Below are 18,199 nucleotides of genomic sequence, written 5' to 3' on the forward strand. Positions count from 1 at the left end.
CTATTATGGGTCATAGTTATATCTGTGGCCTTGTACGAAAAAAAACAAAGTCCTACCTGCTGAGACAAGTTCAGGATCCGAATCATCCAGCGCCGGTGCCAATTCCCTGTATCAGATTGGATCTCAACCAATTCATCTTCTTGTTTAATGGTCTTTATCTGAGTGACCTGCAAGGGCAAAGTTGGCCATCAAGTATTGGTGGCTGGAAATGGTCTAAATGAGCTAAAAGTTATATTGTATGACCACCTTAAAGGGACCGTTCAACATTCAAAAATGTTTAAATCAAAATGGTGTGCAAAAAAAAAAGCCATATTCACCTACCACCTACTACCTGCTGCTGATGTCCCGAAATCAGGAATTTTCTGCAGTGGTCACTTGTCCCTGTGTTGGTACTTCATTGGTACAACAGAATATATACACTGGCAAGCAGCATTACAACAGGAGCTGCGCTGCATCAGTGAGACGAGTCTGCCTTATTTTGTAATTTTTCTACACTCTTCTTCACTGGTTTAAAATAATTTATCTTCCTTAGAGAACCCCTTTAAGAAAGGCTTAATGTGTTATTCTGGTTAGGAAGAAGTTATCACCTATGTACAGGATAGCTGATCATATTTAGATTGGTGGGGGTCTTCACTGGTGATGAGCGAACACTAAAATGCTTGAGGTGCTCGTTACTTGAATCAAGCAGGTTGGATGCTCGGAGGGGCTTGCCTCAAGTAAGGAGTATGATGGAAGTCATGAGGAAACTGGATAATTTTTCAGACCGTTCCTGGAGGTCTGGGGTTTGGGCAGGAAAATCACTGAGATGGATGGAACCAGTGCTCAAATCAAATGGAACAGCATGGGGAAGACGCCTCTGACTCCCTGATCGCTGCTGAGAACTAAATAAATAAATAAAAAAATGGTGTTGGGTCCCCTCTTTCTGAGGACCAACCAAGGTAAAGCAGATAGCTGGGGGCTGATATTATCAGGCTGGGAAGGGCCATGGGTATTTGGCCCTTCCCAGCCTTAAAATACTAGCCCACAGCCACCCCAGAATTGGCACATTCATTAGATCCAACATGGCTACGGAATTATCGTGTATTGAATAGCAGGCAATCCCTGCTTGTTGATTGGCTGCCTAACAGCTGCGAAAAGTGCGGGGTGGGGACTCGAGCATGGCGCTCCAGCACCTGCGATCCTCGATCGAGTATCGAACAGTGGGGAGCACGCTCGCTTATCACTAATCCTCACCAATGAGATCTCCTCCAATGAGATAAGATGAAATCCTGACCAAGGAGATGAGATCCCCACTGAAAACCCCCTGTAAAATGTCTACTTACAGAAAAGACACTTTCTGGGTGGCCTTTGGCTCGCATGTTAGTGTCATGTACTTGCTTTAGGACCATCCAAGCTTCATCGTGTTTTCCGTTCTGGAAAAAGGTTATTATTAATAATAATAATAATAATAATAATAATAAAATTAAGGTTATAACATGTTACTGTAGATACAGGAGAGTCCTAAGGACATCACCGGCCCTGCAGATATTACCACAGATACAGAAGAGTCCTATGGACATCACCAGTCCTGCAGCTGTTACTGCGGATACAGGAGAGTCCCATGTACATCACCGACCCTGCAGATATTACTCCAGATACAGGAGAGTCCTATGGACACCACTGGCCCTGCAAATGTTGCTGCGGATACAGGGGAGTCCTATGGGCATCATCTGCACTGCAGATATTACTGGGGATACAGGGGAGTCCTATGGACCTACCAGACCTGCAGATGATGCAGCGGATACAGGAGTGTCCTATGGACACCACCAGTCCTACAGATGTTACTGTGGATACAGGAGAGTCCTATGGACAGCACGGGCAGTGCAGATATTACTCCAGATACAGGAAAGTCCTATGGACACCACTGGCCCTGCAGATGTTGCTGGAGATACAGGAACGTCCTATGGACTTTACTGGCCCTGCAGATGTTGCTGCGGATACAAGGGAGTCCTATGGATATCATCTGCCCTGCAGATATTACTCCGGATACAGAAGAGTCCTATGGACGCCACCAGACCTGCAGATGATATTGCGGATACAGGAGAGTCCTATGGACATCACATACACTGCAGATATTACTCCAGATACAGGTGAGTTCTATGGACATTATCGGCCCTGCAGATATTACTGCAGATACAGGAGATTCCTATGGACATCACCGGCCCTACAGATATTACTGGAAATACAGGAGAGTCCTATGGATATCACCAGCCTTACAGATGTTACTGCAGATACAGGAAAGTCCTATGGACATCACCGGCCCTACAGATATTACTGGGGATACAGGAGAGTCCCATGGACACCACCAGAACTGCAGATGTTACTGCGGATACAGGAAAGTCTGGCCCTGGAGATATTACTGCAATCACAGGCTAGTCCTATGCACATCACTGTTCACGCAGATATTATTGTAGATACAAGAACAGAGAATCATGATGTATCTTCAGACATCTCAGAATATTCCTGAAGTGGATGAATCTTCTCCTTACCTCCAGATAGAAGCGCGGACTCTCCGGCATTGTGGTCAGAGCTCCGATGGCAAACACAGAAGGAAATGCACAGACCAAGACGAACACCCGCCAGCTGTGGAACTGATACGCTGAGCCCATCTGGAAGCTCCACCCTGTAGGGGAAAATGTCTGTAAACATTCCTGCCATCTTCAAAAAACCAGCGCCACGCCTGTCTACAGGCTATGTAAGGTATTGCAGCTTTGCATTATTCACTCTAATGCAATAATAAGCTGGGGTGCAGAATAGATAGATCTCCTCTTACTCACCATAATGAGGGATGATGGCCCAGGCCATGGCGGAGGCGTAGATACCCCCGATCATCCAGAACATGGACAGCCAGCTCAGGTGCTCTCCTCGCTTTTCCTGGGCCAGGAATTCAGAGAAGTAGGAGAAGACGATAGGAATTGATCCACCGATGCTGCAATGAATATTGGGAACAGGAATTAAGAAAATGTGACTGAAAATACAGAGAGAATTAAACAGAAATGAAAGAGCAGAGCGCCCCCTATGGCATCTGAGCCAGCAGTGACAACTGTGGCCCCTGACACTACATCATGTGACTACACACAGAAAGCTTCCAGGGATGCGAGGGCACCTGGTGATAACCAATCAGAGCCTCCACATCCCCTGCAGGGCAGAGCAGAGGACCAATGACAAAGGTAGAAGCTGGCCAATCAAGAGAGAGGGTGTGGAGTCTATTCAGCACGGTGGCAGGAGAATGAAAAGCGTCGGGGAAAGGAGTTGAACGTGGTGGAAGGATCTGAGAACTGTCGGCAGGTGAGCAGTGCAGTGTTTGCAGGCCTCCCCTCACTGCCGGCAACGAGCAACAGGGTGTTAGGGGATTTACACTTCATCACACTCACAGGGAGTCCACATGTTTCTCACGAGATTCTTTGACAGAAAACACCTTGCTAATCTGCCATTAGTAATTTCACTGTCCGCTCTGAGGGCTCGCATCAGTACACTCTCATGGAACTGTGTCCGTCCATGATGAGGGAACCATGTCTATCCGCTCTGAGGGAACCGCGTCCGTTTGTTCTGATGTAATCACGTCTATCTGTTTTGAGGGAATCGCGTTCATCCGTTCTAAGGGAACCGCGTCAATCCTTTCTGAGGGAACTGCGTCCATCCTTTCTGAGGGAACCGTGTATGTCTGTTTTGAGGGAACCGCATCCGTCTGCTCTGAGAGAACCGCGTCCGTCCGCTCTGAGGGAACCACGTCCATCCGCTCTCAGAGACCCTCAACCATCTGTTCTAAGGGAACTGCGTCTATCCGCTCTGAAGCAACCACATCTGTCCGCTCTGAGAGACCTGTGACCATCCGTTCTGAGGCAACTGCGTCTGTCCCTTCTGAGAAACCCACAACTGTTTATTGAGGGAACTGCGACTATCCGCTATGAGGGACCCGTGACCATCTGCTCTGAGGAAACCGCGACTGTCCGCTACGAGGGAACCGCGTCCGTCCGTTCTGAGGGAACCACATCTGTCCGTTCTGAGGGAACTATGACCATCTGTTCTGAGGGAACACCATCAGATTACAATCTGTATTCAATCGTTCCTCACTTGCACATAGTGTAGGCCATCAGTCATTAAGCCAATGATAGCAAAAATAAGTCGCAATATTCCATTATGGCAATTTCCATAGAATCTGAAGTAGTCTTATAGCGGTATCATGGGAAGTGTGCCCTTAGTATTGAGCGGTTCTCATGATGTAATCTGATGGTGTTTCAAATGGATGATGGTGAACATTCCTTAGCCAGTGGATCAGGAATGAATATTTGCTGTAGAAATTAAGGCAGGTGCAGTAATGAATCAGTTTGACTGGAATTGACTAGAGCAGAAGGTCTCCAGCACCTAGGCGGTCTTCTAATCATACAAATGGGATCTACTGGCATCTAAGACTGATTGTGAGCTGCTATATTTTTCAAGAATCTTGTTGAGAGGCCCTTGATGAGCCCATACAGTATACCTTATACAAAGGGGGTGAAACGTGTAGGGCGATTCTTGGAACAACCTGTAGCAATCTAATAAATAAAAATTGTTTTCTACTTTACACAGACAAATGACCGATTTATGGCTGACTAAATTAGTATGGCCCCATTCCCATTAAAACTTTTTTGACTAATGAATTCTCCAATGACAGTGCACTTGCTATCCTTTTGTGGGCTATTTTGGTGCTACACTATTACCCACTGCTATAATAGGAGCACTGGGGTTTAGATACAGGGAAGGGATTGTGCAGGAAATACTTGCCGGTGAACGTGGTTAGGACGCCGACCCCCGTGTGATAGGAAGGGAAAGGGTAGGGTGTGAATATCTCTCCTAATCCTTCCTTTTCCCTCTACTGTACAAATTGTAATTTTTATATATTTATTACATGTACTTTGTTGTAGCATATGTGTTTAATAAAGGAGTACGTTTTTAATAAGGCAGTTTAATTCGGTTTTTGTGAGTATAAGTTTTAATCATTTATTTTATTTCTCAAACTCCTGTAGGCCGGATCCGCATTCATGTTTCGCTTTTATGGAGAGAGTAAGAGTGACCGTCAGCTGAAGAGAACCAGGCACCAGCAGCAGGTGAGCAGCGCACTGTGCGGTTGTGTGTACACCTTACCTCACCCTTGACAACTAGTGACCCCTTGTTTTCTACTTCTTTACACTTACAGGCAGTTGTCACATTTCTCAATAGATTCTACTACTCAAAACACTTCTATAAATGTTTTCTGTCTGTCCTTAGTAATGTGATTGTATGCTCTAAGGGAACTGCAACCGTCCGCTCTCACATGCTGTATTCACCACTGTCCGCTCATGAATTAGACACACAGACTTTTGACTTGCTGGGAGTATTAACTTTTATCACTGATTCTATTCCCCCAGCCTCTTTAGGCCGGATCCACACATCTGTGTTTCATTGGTATGGACTGATAAGACATTCGGAATGGCCGCATGTCTCCTGACCTGAACTCTGCTGTCCCATCAGCCTACATTAGGCTGTTCAGTTCTGCGGCCGTTCTGAAACCCAGCTGTGTTAATCTGGCCTTGGTAAGGCTCGGCCTGCACACGGTAAGAATAGTGTGGATAAAATGTTGGCATTAGCCGAGTTGATTTGCATTTTTATAACAAATCATCCCATTGACTGGAAATGACCGTGTGGTACTGCGGGTTACTTCTAAGGACATACGATCATTAAAGGGAACTTGTCATCAGATTTGGCCCCTATAACCAGCGGCCACCACCAGTGAAATAGGGTACTAACGTTACAAACGTTTATGGAATAAACATCAGATGTGTTCACCTGATACAGTTGTGAAATTCGTCACAACTGCTGTTGAAAGTGTTTAGGTTATGGCTGCAGCAGGCACCACGAGGAGTTAGCATCAAAATTTCAAACAGAAGTGGACTCCAGCGCTGTCATAAGAAGATGGTCAGCAGTAATGGTTAAACGTGATTTTATTACGCGTTTCGGAGATCACATCTCCTTCCTCAGATAAATCACACATGTACAACACATGATCTCTGAAACGTGTAATAAAATCTTGTTTAACCATTACTGCTGACCATCTTCTTACGACAGCACTTGAGTCCATTTCTATTTGAAATTTTGGCGTAAAAATCACTTTATAATACTCATCTAAGGGGCAGTGCGGTACACACTGGTCGGATGGGTGTTTCCGTTCTCCGTTAGCGGCGCCTCCTCTTTCAGCCATCTTTGTCCTCCTTCTGAATGCTGGGTGCATGATGCGTCCTACGTCATCCACACTAGCCGGCATAGAGGCCCTGCGCAAGCGCACTTTGATCTGCCCTGAGCAGGGCAGATGAAAGTATTGCCATTGTCATGCACCGTCCGTTTAGGTGAGTATTATAAAGTGATTTTTTACGTTCTACATAGCTGCCTGGGTTCTTATATATAGCATGTTAGAATGCAGTATATAAGATCCCACTGGTGGTGGCCACAGCTTATGGTCGCCAAATCTGGTGACAGGTTCCCTTTAAAGTCATTTTCACGGTTTTAGATAATATTTATATGCGGCTGTTGAGTAGATGACAAGTCTAAATTTTACTGGTGTGTCCTGGTTAGATAAATCATAGCGTCTTACCCCACACCGGATAGAAGCCTGCAGAACAGGAACGTCCCATAGCCTTGGACAAATGAGGAGAAGAAGGCGAAAACGCTATTAACAGAGAGGGAGATGAGCAAGCACTGTTTTCTACCGATCCGGTCCGCCATTCCTCCCCACAAGAAAGCTCCTACCATCATACCGAGATACACAATGAGACCTGCGGAGAAATCACGGAGAGGACACATTAATCCTACTCTTTATATCACACCCCGGTCATATGTTCATCCGCTGCCAGGGCACCAAACCAGTGTGCATGTATTATTCCTGCACATTCACAAATTAAGCTATTACATGGCAGATCTCTCACCCTGGGACCACGGGAGGTCAGCGAGGTCTATGTGCCGCCAACCACATCTTCCTTCTCATCACACACACACTGACTTCTCACATTCCCCAGTCTCTATACATTACCACGAGAACTGGATTATTGGCGGCTTTTTGATCTCTGATCTCAACGTGCCAGCAAATGTTCACAAATGCCGGGCTACAGATCCTAAGGAGGACCCGGCTTGCAAGCATTACATGGTTAGTCTATTGGGGGCTATGTAATCCCTCATCTCCCCTGTTGGAGCGCCGCAGGAAGCTTAAACACATGCTACCACATTCCACCACAGACCACATCGGATCAGTGGACATGGTAATTAGGAGTTAGTGAGTCATCCATAATGGATCATTTCGGACCTGCGCCTACGTTACTATAACGTTACTATAACATATCAACCACATTGCTCTTCGGAAATCTCGTGCAATGTTTTATTCACACACATCCTGAAATTAAAATCTTAGATAAATAAAACATGGAAATATTATTTAACGTTAAATATTTGCTTCCCAACTTAAAATCCACTAGAGGATATCCACATAAATATGTAATCAGGAGGGAAAATTACAAGACGAATGCACGTAAGGCTGGAGAGGGGATGGCGCACTATTAACTCAATCCACGCCAGAGGCTTCGTACGCTGCCATTCCTGTCCGCCTTGCTGTCAGGGGAGGGTTTCCAGGGACTCTAATAAGCAGCTGGGGCTTCTGAGTCAGCAGCAGAGGACGTGGGATTAATTCTGCTGTGGGCACTATGAATTCTTAGCTATGCCATGGTTTGGGGGAAGCCGGGGCAGGGAGAAAACAATTCTGTATGGCATGAAAAAAGATGGGTCTAAAGGGTGCTTTACACGCTGCGACATCGCTAACTATCTCGTTAGGTATGTGACACGCCAGATCGCAGCTAAGATTTGCCAAGATCACACATAGGTCATTTATATATTGTCAGGGCTGAGAGGACTGGTAAGCCCAGGAGGTGGATCCACTGGACCGAGTACGCCACCAGGTGGCAGAGTACACGGCAGCCGGAGCACTGACGTGGCCGGGACGGTTATAACCGGGTCAGCAGGATCACAGAGTTCTATAGGATACTGCAGGAAACAGGCACAGGTACCCGGTAGCAAAAGACAAACAGTCACAGGAGAGAGCACAAGGGGACCTGAGCATCTAGCTCTAAAGACAAGCTAAAGGACACGTTGATCAGGCAACGCCCCTATGGAAAGGCAAGTCTTATATACCCAGCACAGCCTCATGTCATTTCCTGCTGCAGGTGTGCTGGGCCTATAAGACCAGGAGAGTGGGCGCGGCCCGGTCCTATACAGAATCCTGAGGCCAATACTCAAAGTCAGACTCCTGAGACCAGGAGCATGACTCAGGGGAGCAGGAGCGGGAGCGGCAGCCATGACTGGTGGACACATGGATTGGATCAGTGGGTAAGGAGTGGTGCTGGGACACGGGGAGCGTGACATATATATATATATATATATATATATATATATATATATATAGCGCCGGTCACATGTGCGATCTTGTCAAATTGTATGTGCGATCTGGCGTGTCACATCGCTAACGAGGTCGCTAGCGATGTCGCAGCGTGTAAAGCACCCTTAATGGTAGAAAATGGGGTGATAAATAGCGAGTTTAGGTCTAGGGTATAGCACAGGATGTAACTTGGGATCAGTACAGGATTAGTAGTGTAATGTAATGTATGTACACAGTGACTGCACCAGCAGAATAGTGAGTGCAGCTCTGGAGTATAATGCAGGATGTAACTCAGGATCGGTATACAGTAAGTAATGTATGTACACAGTGACTGTACCAACAGAATAGTGAGTGCAGCTCTGGGGTATAATACAGAATGTTACTCAAGATCAGTACAGGATAAGTAATGTAATGTATGTACACAGTGACTGCCCCAGCAGAATAGTGAGTGCAGCTCTGGAGTATAATGCAGGATGTAACTCAGGATCGGTATACAGTAAGTAATGTATGTACACAGTGACTGTACCAACAGAATAGTGAGTGCAGCTCTGGGGTATAATACAGAATGTAACTCAAGATCAGTACAGGATAACTAATGTAATGTATGTACACAGTGACTGCACCAGCAGAATAGTGAGTGCAGCTCTGGAGTATAATACAGGATGTAACTAGGGATGATCGAATACCTCAAATATTCGGCTTTGCGAATATTTTCCAAATACCTTGCCGCTATTCGACTATTCGATGCGCAATGTAAGTCTATGGGAAGTCCGAATAGTACCGAATAGTTGTTATTCGGGTTTCCCATAGATTTACATTGCGCATCGAATATTTGCGAAAAGCGGCGAGGTATTCGGAAAATATTTGCGAAGCCGAATAATCGAAGTATTCAGTCATCCCTAGATGCAACTCAAGAGCAGTATAGGATAAGTAATGTAATGTATGTACACAGTGACTGCAGCAGCAGAATAGTGAGTGCAGCTCTGGAACATAATTCTGGTTGTATCTCCAGATCAGTAGTATGTTGTGCTATACATGTAAACTTTTTGGCCTCAGAACACAGTAGATTTGCAGGTACATACAGCTTTCTAGACTGCACAAATTTCACAGCCCATCAATCGAACAGTCTCCTTTCTGAAGCTAGCAATTTACTGAGATAATGAGCCCTAACGGAGCGCAGGCTGCCTGGATAGCGCTCTGGATCGCTCTTTATCAGGCCTTTCAAACTTCATCTCCATGGCAAACTCAGTAATCATTCTGTCTCCCCGGCCTGTGTCAGTGACAGGATGCAGATGACAAGCGCACCCAGTCATCGGGTCTGGAGGAGCTGATTTAGAAACAATCCCAGCTCCCGCCTGATCGCTGTAATTACTGAGTGTGTTAATAAGTGTGCAGGTAGCCGGCGTCGTGACTGCTCTCTGTCTGCTCGCAGACTTTCCTCTTCATTTCGCCTTTGCAGCTCGTGTTTACATCCTTCTTGGCGCGATTAATACGCAGTTAATGTTGGTACGCAGCTTTTATTTTGACAACTGGATTGTGAGGAGGGGAAAAAGTGTGTGATGCAAAACGCCAATTCGTGTGGATACTGCCAAGTATCTTCACTACTAGAGAAGTGGGAATCCATTAGATGCAAATCGACATCCTGGGGAATTTTATGAAATTTTCTGGATTTGAACAATTTGTGTCTCAGCAAAAGAAGGATGACATGACCTCAGGCCTGGCCTTGCAGCTTTCACATCACATGTTATAGAGCAGCCAACCCGAAGGCACTACCATAGCCTGCATAAAAGCTGAGATAGGGAATGCAGCAGCCACATTAACTCTTCCGCACTGAGTTGTCCTGGTCCGGCTTCAAGTTCTCTCCTCGTTTTCACTTTGCATGATGAGGGACCTATTAAACTCCATAGAAGTCCCAGAAATAAAGATTGCCTTGATCTGGCAACCAATACATAAAGAAGCACTGCTGAAATGCTCTGTGCTGCTGTTTATTACATCTCTGATCCCTCAGTACACCACCATCCTGTCCACTCATGCTGATAATGATTCTGAGCCAAAATATGAGGAAATAACTGGGACTTAACATGTTCAGTGGAAAGTGCTTGGCTATCCAGCAGCACAGAGGATTTCAGGATAAGAGAGTGTTAAGGCCCCGTCACACACAACGAGATCGCTAACGAGATCGTTGCTGAGTCACAGTTTCTGTGACGTAGCAAAAATCTCGCCAGCGATCTCGTTATGTGTGACACCTACCAGCGATCAGGCCCCTGCTGTGTGATCGCTAGTCGTTGCCGAATGGTCCGGACCATTTTCTTCAAAGGCGATGTCCTGCTGGGCAGGACGCATCGCTGTGTTTGACGCCTACCAACGACCTCCTAACAGGGTCCCACCACCCCCGAGATCGTTATACAGGTCACTGATCGTTACTGCGTCGTTGGTAAGATCTGACTGTGTGATATCTCACCAGCGACTTACCAGCGATCCCTATCAGGTCGTATCGCGGGATCGCTGGTAAGTCGTTTTGTGTGACTGGGCCTTAAACTTGCGAAAGACAAGATTGCGGATAAGAGCGTGAAGCTACTGTATAACGATGACCACAACCTCCGTGCCCCTCTTGCGCAGTTTTTTTGAGCCATATTTTGGAATGTGATGTAGAAGAACATCATGACTTGATGATTTGAGGAAATGATGGCGGGGAAGCAGGCGATGCTCTAGTGAGCAGGCGGCATTGTGCTGAGGCATCCTATAGATGATGACCTAGTTTCTCCGGATCAGTCATTTCCACTCTCGCTGCTCCACGTCCATCCGATTTGCAGAGGTTCCTTCGCGTTCGCTCGTCACTTAGATTTCTGTGTGGGTGTATGGATGGATTTGTTCTTGCCCGCAGCCGGCGGTAACTTTCCAAGCTGTTGGACATGCTCCCGGCTGAGCTGTCTTTTGAAGCGAGCGGGCAGAAAAGAGGCTGCGAAATGGCTATTTCCATAGAAAATGCTTGTCCTTTATAAATGGGGAAAAAGCAATGTATTCTGGGGGGGGGGTTATATTCACTCAGAAACCTGTGCGCACCCGCCACTGTCAGTGTTATACGTAATACTCATTGCATATGAGATATCTTTAATTTTACGAACATGGTTACTGAAATTTAAGCTATTACTCTCTGTCAACAGCTATTAAAGGCTGGGGAAGGGCTGCCCTTAACTAAATATGTGGTTTCATGCCATCATTTTATATAAATCCGGCTAATTGCAGAGTAATGAGATCCCTAATGTAACAATTTCAAGGTCTCTGCTTTCCTTCAGCGAATAGACTCCTTGTTTACATCAGCACCTGTATAGAAATATGGACATATTTTACAGCTACAATTTAGAAAATCCTCTCTTGAGCCGAGTTCATCAGCAATGTTACATTTATCTCATGTTGTGAAAGTTTGCTACAATGCTATAGTCTGCAGTCTAGACTAGATACAATTGTAGCTGAGCAGTCTCTTGTTGTAAATAAAATAATTTCTTTTCACTGACAACAAACACTGACCTTGAAAAGCTACTATTGTATCTATCTGATCTCCCTAGTCAGCAGCCTGATCTATTGTAGCAAACTAAGGCGCCGCTCACATCAGCGGTATTTTGCCGCAAAGCCTGATCCGTTACAAATCCGTTTCAGTTCCATTCTTTTCCAACGGAATCGCGGCAAGATGCGGTCACATGCGGTTTTCTATGACACGCAACCGCATGTGACCGCTTCTTGCCGCAATTCCATTGGAAATTAATGGAACAGAAAAGCATTTGTAACGGATTCGGCTTTGTGGCAAAATACCGCTGATGTGAGCGGCGCCTAACAGAACAGGAGAGCTATTTGTGCTGCTTGTGTTATTGTCTGTTCTGGATACAATTGTATCAAACCTTCAACTGTAAGCAATTTTATATATGTAACAAATACACATTTTTCTACTCACTGGACTGTAATCAGAGATCTTAAAAATTCCTGTGTGACTGGGGTGGTAGTGAGCGTGTGCAACCTTCTCTCCTATAGATGAAAACGGAGACAGAAGTCTTTAAATTTGCCTAATGAACACTATACCCCATAATCACATAGTCACCAATCAACAGCGCTAGTGCACATAAAAAAAGTTTTTTATTTTTAATTGGTCAGACACAAAGTATAACAAGGGTATAGACAATAACAGTGTTTTAAGAGCAGGTTAAGACAGAGAGAGGCGATTAAATCCCCATGTGAAGCCGCATGTTGCAAAGGTACATACAATGATATAGGTGGTACACTTAATTCCCCATAGTGGTGAGCGCTGGGTCATCAAGTGAAGACATTCAGGATAGCCAGCTGACTTCCAGAAGGATAATATACAGGACAGGATCACAAAAAAAAAAAAAAAAAATGTCCATACATAGTAAGCCAGCAATTACATGTAACATCACCACAGCACAAAAACCAGAGTGGGGCTTACCAGAGTAAGTAAGGGCACATGCGGGGACACATGGGGAGCAGTCTCTCCTATAGGCCTGCAACACACATCCGTGCCTCCGGTACGTGTTTGGTACGTTTTTGCACGTACCGGAGACACGGAGACCAATGTTACTCTATGGTAGATGGCACACACACGTAAAATCACATGGAACGTGTGTCCGTGTCGTAAGTACGTGTGTGCGGTTTTCTACACGGACGACATGTCCGTTTTTGGCCGGCAGCACGCAGACACGGACCCGCTATAGTCTATGGGTCCGTGCCTGCACGGACCGCACACGGAGTATGTCCGTGGTCAGCACGTTTCGTCAGTGTGCGTTTTTAAACGAGCGATCTATTTCTTTTTATTTTTTTTTAAAGTCACTCTACTTACCTTTTTTTCTGCTGTTCTCAGTCATACTTACATTTGCGCTCGGTCTTTTTCTTCCCCCGACTCATACTTAACAATCCCCGATCACCAGCGCGGTGAGGAACAGCTATGCCGAAAATACGCGGCTTCAATTCATTTGAAAATTCCGGCCGCTCATTAATCAATCTGCTATTCCCTGCTTCCCCCGCCCACAGGCGCCTATGATTGGTTGCAGTGAGACACGCCCACACGCTGAGTGACAGCTGTCTCACTGCACCCAATCACAGCAGCCGGTGGGCGGTGTGCAGTGAAATAAATAGATAATTAATTAAAAAAAACGGCTTGCGGTCCCCCCCAATTTTTATTCCAGCCAAGATAAATCCATACGGCTGAAGGCTGGTATTCTCAGGATGGGGAGCCCCACGTTATAGGGAGCCCCCCAGCCTAACAATATCAGCCAGCAGCCGCCCAGAATTGCCGCATACAATAGATGCAACAGTTCTGGGACTCTACCCGGCTCTTCCCGATATTATCCGGGGTAATAAGGTATTAATGGCAGCCCATAGCTGCCAATAAGTCCAAGATTAATCATTGCAGGCATCTATGAGACACCCCCAATGATTAACCGGCAAGTTAAAGTTAATAAACACACACAGTGAAAAAATCCTTTATTTGAAATAATAAACAATAACAAATACCCTCGTTCACCAATTTATTATGCCCCAAATACCCATCCATGTCCGGCGTAATCCACGGAGGTCCCGCGTCGCTTCCAGCTCAGCTACATGAAGGTGGCAGGAGCTGCATCAGACACCGCCGCTCCTGTCACCTCCACGCAGCAACTGAGGTGAGTAGCGCGATCAGCTGAGCTGTCACTCAGGTTACTCGCGGCCACCACTGGATCCTCCACCTGTGACAACAAGTCGCCCGAGTGACAGCGATGAAGTCACAGGTGAGTTGCGGTCTCGGGGGGAGGATCCAGCTAGCCGCGGGTAACCTGAGTGACGGCAGCGCTAATCGCGCTGCTAACTTCAGTCACTCAGGGGATTAGCAGTCACCGGTGAGTCCTTCACGGGTGACCGCTAATCAGTACGCGACACAGACAGAGTTCATTCTCATCGCGAAACTCTGTCTGCTGTCAGCCGACATGTATCAACGACATTTTACATCACACACACGGACATTACACACGGACATTCCACGTACACATACACGTACATTTTACACGCACACACGGACATTTTACATGCACACACGGATAGCATACGCCATCACACGGATGACAAACGTACCGGAAAAACACCCATAAAAAACGGAACACGGACCCGAAAAACGGACCGTGTCACACGTGTGTCTTTTATGCGGAAGTGTGTTTTCGGCCATAGACAGTGAAAAGGGCCATAGTGAGTGTGTGTGACCACTGCTCTTATAGACAGTGAAAGGTGCGGTAGTGATTAGAGATGAGCCACCCCCCTAGTGTTCGAGTTCGGTTTGGTTCATCGAACGGCGGGTGTATTCGTCAAACGTTCGACGTGCACCTAAGAACCCCATTGAAAACAAGAGAAAACACCTTTTAAGGTGTCTAAAAGGTGACAAACAACTCAGAAGACACCACAAAACACATGGAAAAGTGACAAGTACATATACTCATGCTGAAACAAAAGAGCTGGACGAGTAAAAGGAGGAGAAGACACAGATATAGGCATGTCATGCCCTTCTAAAATCATTAAAATCACAGCGAGGGGACTCCAACAAGAGTCTCCATTTTTTCCAAAAAATTGGGCCACACAGACACCACTTAAGTGGCATCAATTGTCCCACAGTTGCAAACTTGACAGGTTTATTTGCCTAAAGCACAATCAAAAAACCACAGGCCTTTACTCTCCCCAGGGTGACACAGGGGTAGAAAAGTCCTTGTGGATCCATGACTTGTTCATCTTGATGAATGTTAGTCTGTCCACATTGTCACTGGACAGACGTGTGTCCTCTTCTGTCAGCACACACCCAGCAGCACTGAAGACACGTTCTGAGAGAACGCTGGCTGCGGGACACAACAAGATCTCCAAGGCGTAAGTGGCGAGCTCAGGTCATTTGTCCAGGTTGGAAGCCCAAAATGAGCAAGGCTTCAGTTGCACAGTCATGGCATCGATATTCACTTGGAGATAATCCTGTATCATCCTCTCCAGGCGTTGACTATGTGTCAGACGTCTTGTGTCTTGTGGCCTTGCAAAGGATGTTCTAAAGAAATCCATGAAACGATTCCATAAAATTGCTGTTACCACCAGATACAGTGCTGCTGGTACAGTTTGACTGATGATGACTCGACAGTCCCATGGTTGGCAAGTTAGAACTGTGAGATTCACTCTGTGCAGCACTGGTGTTTAGTGGAAAAGCCAATCTCATATTGTGTAACAGCTTCTGCTGATACTCCTGCATACGTGCGTCCCTTTCTATGGCAGGAATTATTTCGCCAAATTTTGACTTGTACCAGGGATCTAAGAGTGTGGCAACCCAGTAGTCAGCATGACTTCGAATTCTGACAATGCGAGGGTCATGTTGTAGGTAGTGCATGGTGGCTCAGTGGTTAGCACTGCAGTCTTGCAGCACTGGAGTCCTGGGTTCAAATCCCACCAAGGACACCATCTGCAAGAAGTTTGCATGTTCTCCTAGTGTTTGCGTGGGTTTCCTCTGGGTACTCCGGTTTCCTCCCACACTCCAAAGACATACAGATAGGGACTTTAGATTGTGAGCCCCAATAGGGACAGTGTTCCTGATGTATGTAAAGCGCTGTGGAATAGGTTAGCGCTATATAAAAATAAAGATTTTTTTTTTTTAGTGCAGCAAGAAGGCGCTCATGTGTCTTGCACATCCATGCGGACCAAGTCCTTGCTGTGTTTGTGTCGGCGAGGTGATAACCGTGCTTCCTTCCTCTGACATCTCCCCCCAATCTCGCACAACAGAAATGTGAGCAAGGTCGCCCTCATCTGCTGAGTCTTCCATGCCCATCGCCAGTTCGTCCTTCATTTCTTCCTGGGCTCCTGCACCTTCCTCAACAGTTTGGCTGCTACCATGCGCCCTTGTTAATCCTTCTCCCCCACCGTCCCATGCCTGCCGCCTTGGTGCTGCTGACTGTCTGGACCGTGTAGATCTTGGTATCCCTTCCGCATATGAATCCTCCAGTACTTCCTCCTCATCCTCTTGTCCCACCACCTGACTCCGAATACTGTTTAGAGTGTGCTCCAGCATGTAAATGACTGGAATTGTCATGCTGATAATGGCATCGTCAGCGCTAAACATCTTCGTCGCCATGTCGAAAGAAGGATGCATAGGTCTTTGATCTGAGACCACTCCAGCAGCGAGATCTTCCCCACCTCTGCATCTCGTTGGCCCAGGCTATACGTCATAACGTATTGCACCAGGGCTCGGCGGTGCTGCCACAGTCGCTGCAACATGTGTAGAGTCGAATTCCAGTGTGTCGGCACATCGCATTTCAGCCGGTGAACCGGCAGGTCGAAAGACTTCTAGAGCGATGGAAGTCGTTCAGCTGCGTGGTGTGAACGGCAGAAGTGAGCACATAGTGACCGTGCCCTCTGCAGAAACCCATGTAGGTCGGGATAGTGGGTTAAAAATTGCTGGACAACAAAATTCAACACATGAGCCATACAAGGCACGTGTGTCACATTGCCCCGGCGAAGGGCCGCACCCCGGTTTGCAGCATTGTCGCACACGGCCTTCCCTGGCTGCAAGTTGAGTGGAGACAACCATTGCTGAAACGCGGTCTCCAGAGCTGACCACAACTCATCAGCGGTGTGACTCACATTTCCCAGACATTTCAACGTAAAGACCGCCTGATGCCGTTGAGCTCTGCTGCCAGCATAGTAAGGAGGTGTGCTTGATTCCTTGTGTGCAGTTGCAATGCGGGTGGCCTGACCAAACAGGCTTTGGGCGGAGGTGGAGGACCCAGACGAGGTGGAAGAGGCAGAAGAAGTTGAGGAACTTCTACATACAGAGGATTGACGCACAACTCGTGGGGACGGCAAGACTTATACAGCAGACCCTTCTCCATCTCTCACCATAGTTACCCAGTGCCCAGTCAGTGACATGTAACGCCCCTGTCCATGCTTACTGGTCCAAGTATCTGTAGTGAAATGCACCCTGTCACCCACAGAGTTTCTCAAGGAAGCGGTGATGTTGTGTGCGACATGCTGGTGTAGCGCAGGCACACCTTTCTTGGAGAAGTAGTGGAGACTGGGCATCTGGTACTGGGGCACTGCAACAGACATAAGGTCTCGAAAGTCCTGTGTGTCCACCAGGCAGAAAGGCAGCATTTCTGTAGCCAACAGCTTGCAGATGTTGAAAGTCAACCTCTTAGCTTTGTCATGGCTAGGAGGAAATGGTCTTTTACTTGTCCACATCTGAGGGACTGAGGGCTGGCTACTGTGCTGAGACGGCGTTGAATAGGGTGTCCCTGGTAAACTGCTGGTCTGTGAGGAAAGTGCAGGCGGAGACATAATGTTGCCTTCATCCAAAGGTGGTGCTCTCGATGTCTCAGAGAGCTCAACACCAGTAGCTGTTTCCACTTCCAAAACAACTGACGACCTGCCAATCACACTGCCTGTTGCGGGTAAGGCTAGTTTCACACTTGCGTTGAACGGTATCCGTTGCATTGCGTTGTGTGACGGATGCAACAGATGTGTTGCATATAGTGGCACACCGGATGCAATGGATCATACAAAACAACGGAATCTGCTTTTTTTTTTTATTTACAGTTTTACCGGCGGCAGACTATTGTGAACAATCAGCTGATCACCCGGCTGCCAGGAGATCAGCTGATCGCTCACAGCAGCCGGTCGCCGGATGATCAGCTGATCGCTCAAAGCAGCCGGTCGACGGGTCATCAGCTG

At 46.8% G+C, this 18,199-nt stretch overlaps 1 protein-coding gene across 1 annotated transcript in view; it reads right to left on the minus strand.

Moving 5' to 3' along the window:
- SV2A (synaptic vesicle glycoprotein 2A) overlaps positions 1 to 18,199 on the minus strand; it is a 137,686-nt gene that overhangs the window by 23,828 nt on the left and 95,659 nt on the right. The window contains exons 3-7 of the mRNA XM_075330496.1: positions 6,647 to 6,827; positions 2,817 to 2,968; positions 2,529 to 2,662; positions 1,323 to 1,412; positions 57 to 167 (exon numbers count right to left, since the gene is read on the minus strand). Coding sequence (XP_075186611.1) covers positions 57 to 167; positions 1,323 to 1,412; positions 2,529 to 2,662; positions 2,817 to 2,968; positions 6,647 to 6,827 — 668 coding nt within the window. The remainder of the gene's footprint in view (positions 1 to 56; positions 168 to 1,322; positions 1,413 to 2,528; positions 2,663 to 2,816; positions 2,969 to 6,646; positions 6,828 to 18,199) is intronic.

The sequence above is a fragment of the Anomaloglossus baeobatrachus genome, chromosome 12 (genome assembly GCF_048569485.1).
Source record: "Anomaloglossus baeobatrachus isolate aAnoBae1 chromosome 12, aAnoBae1.hap1, whole genome shotgun sequence".
Taxonomy (NCBI): Eukaryota; Metazoa; Chordata; class Amphibia; order Anura; family Aromobatidae; genus Anomaloglossus; species Anomaloglossus baeobatrachus.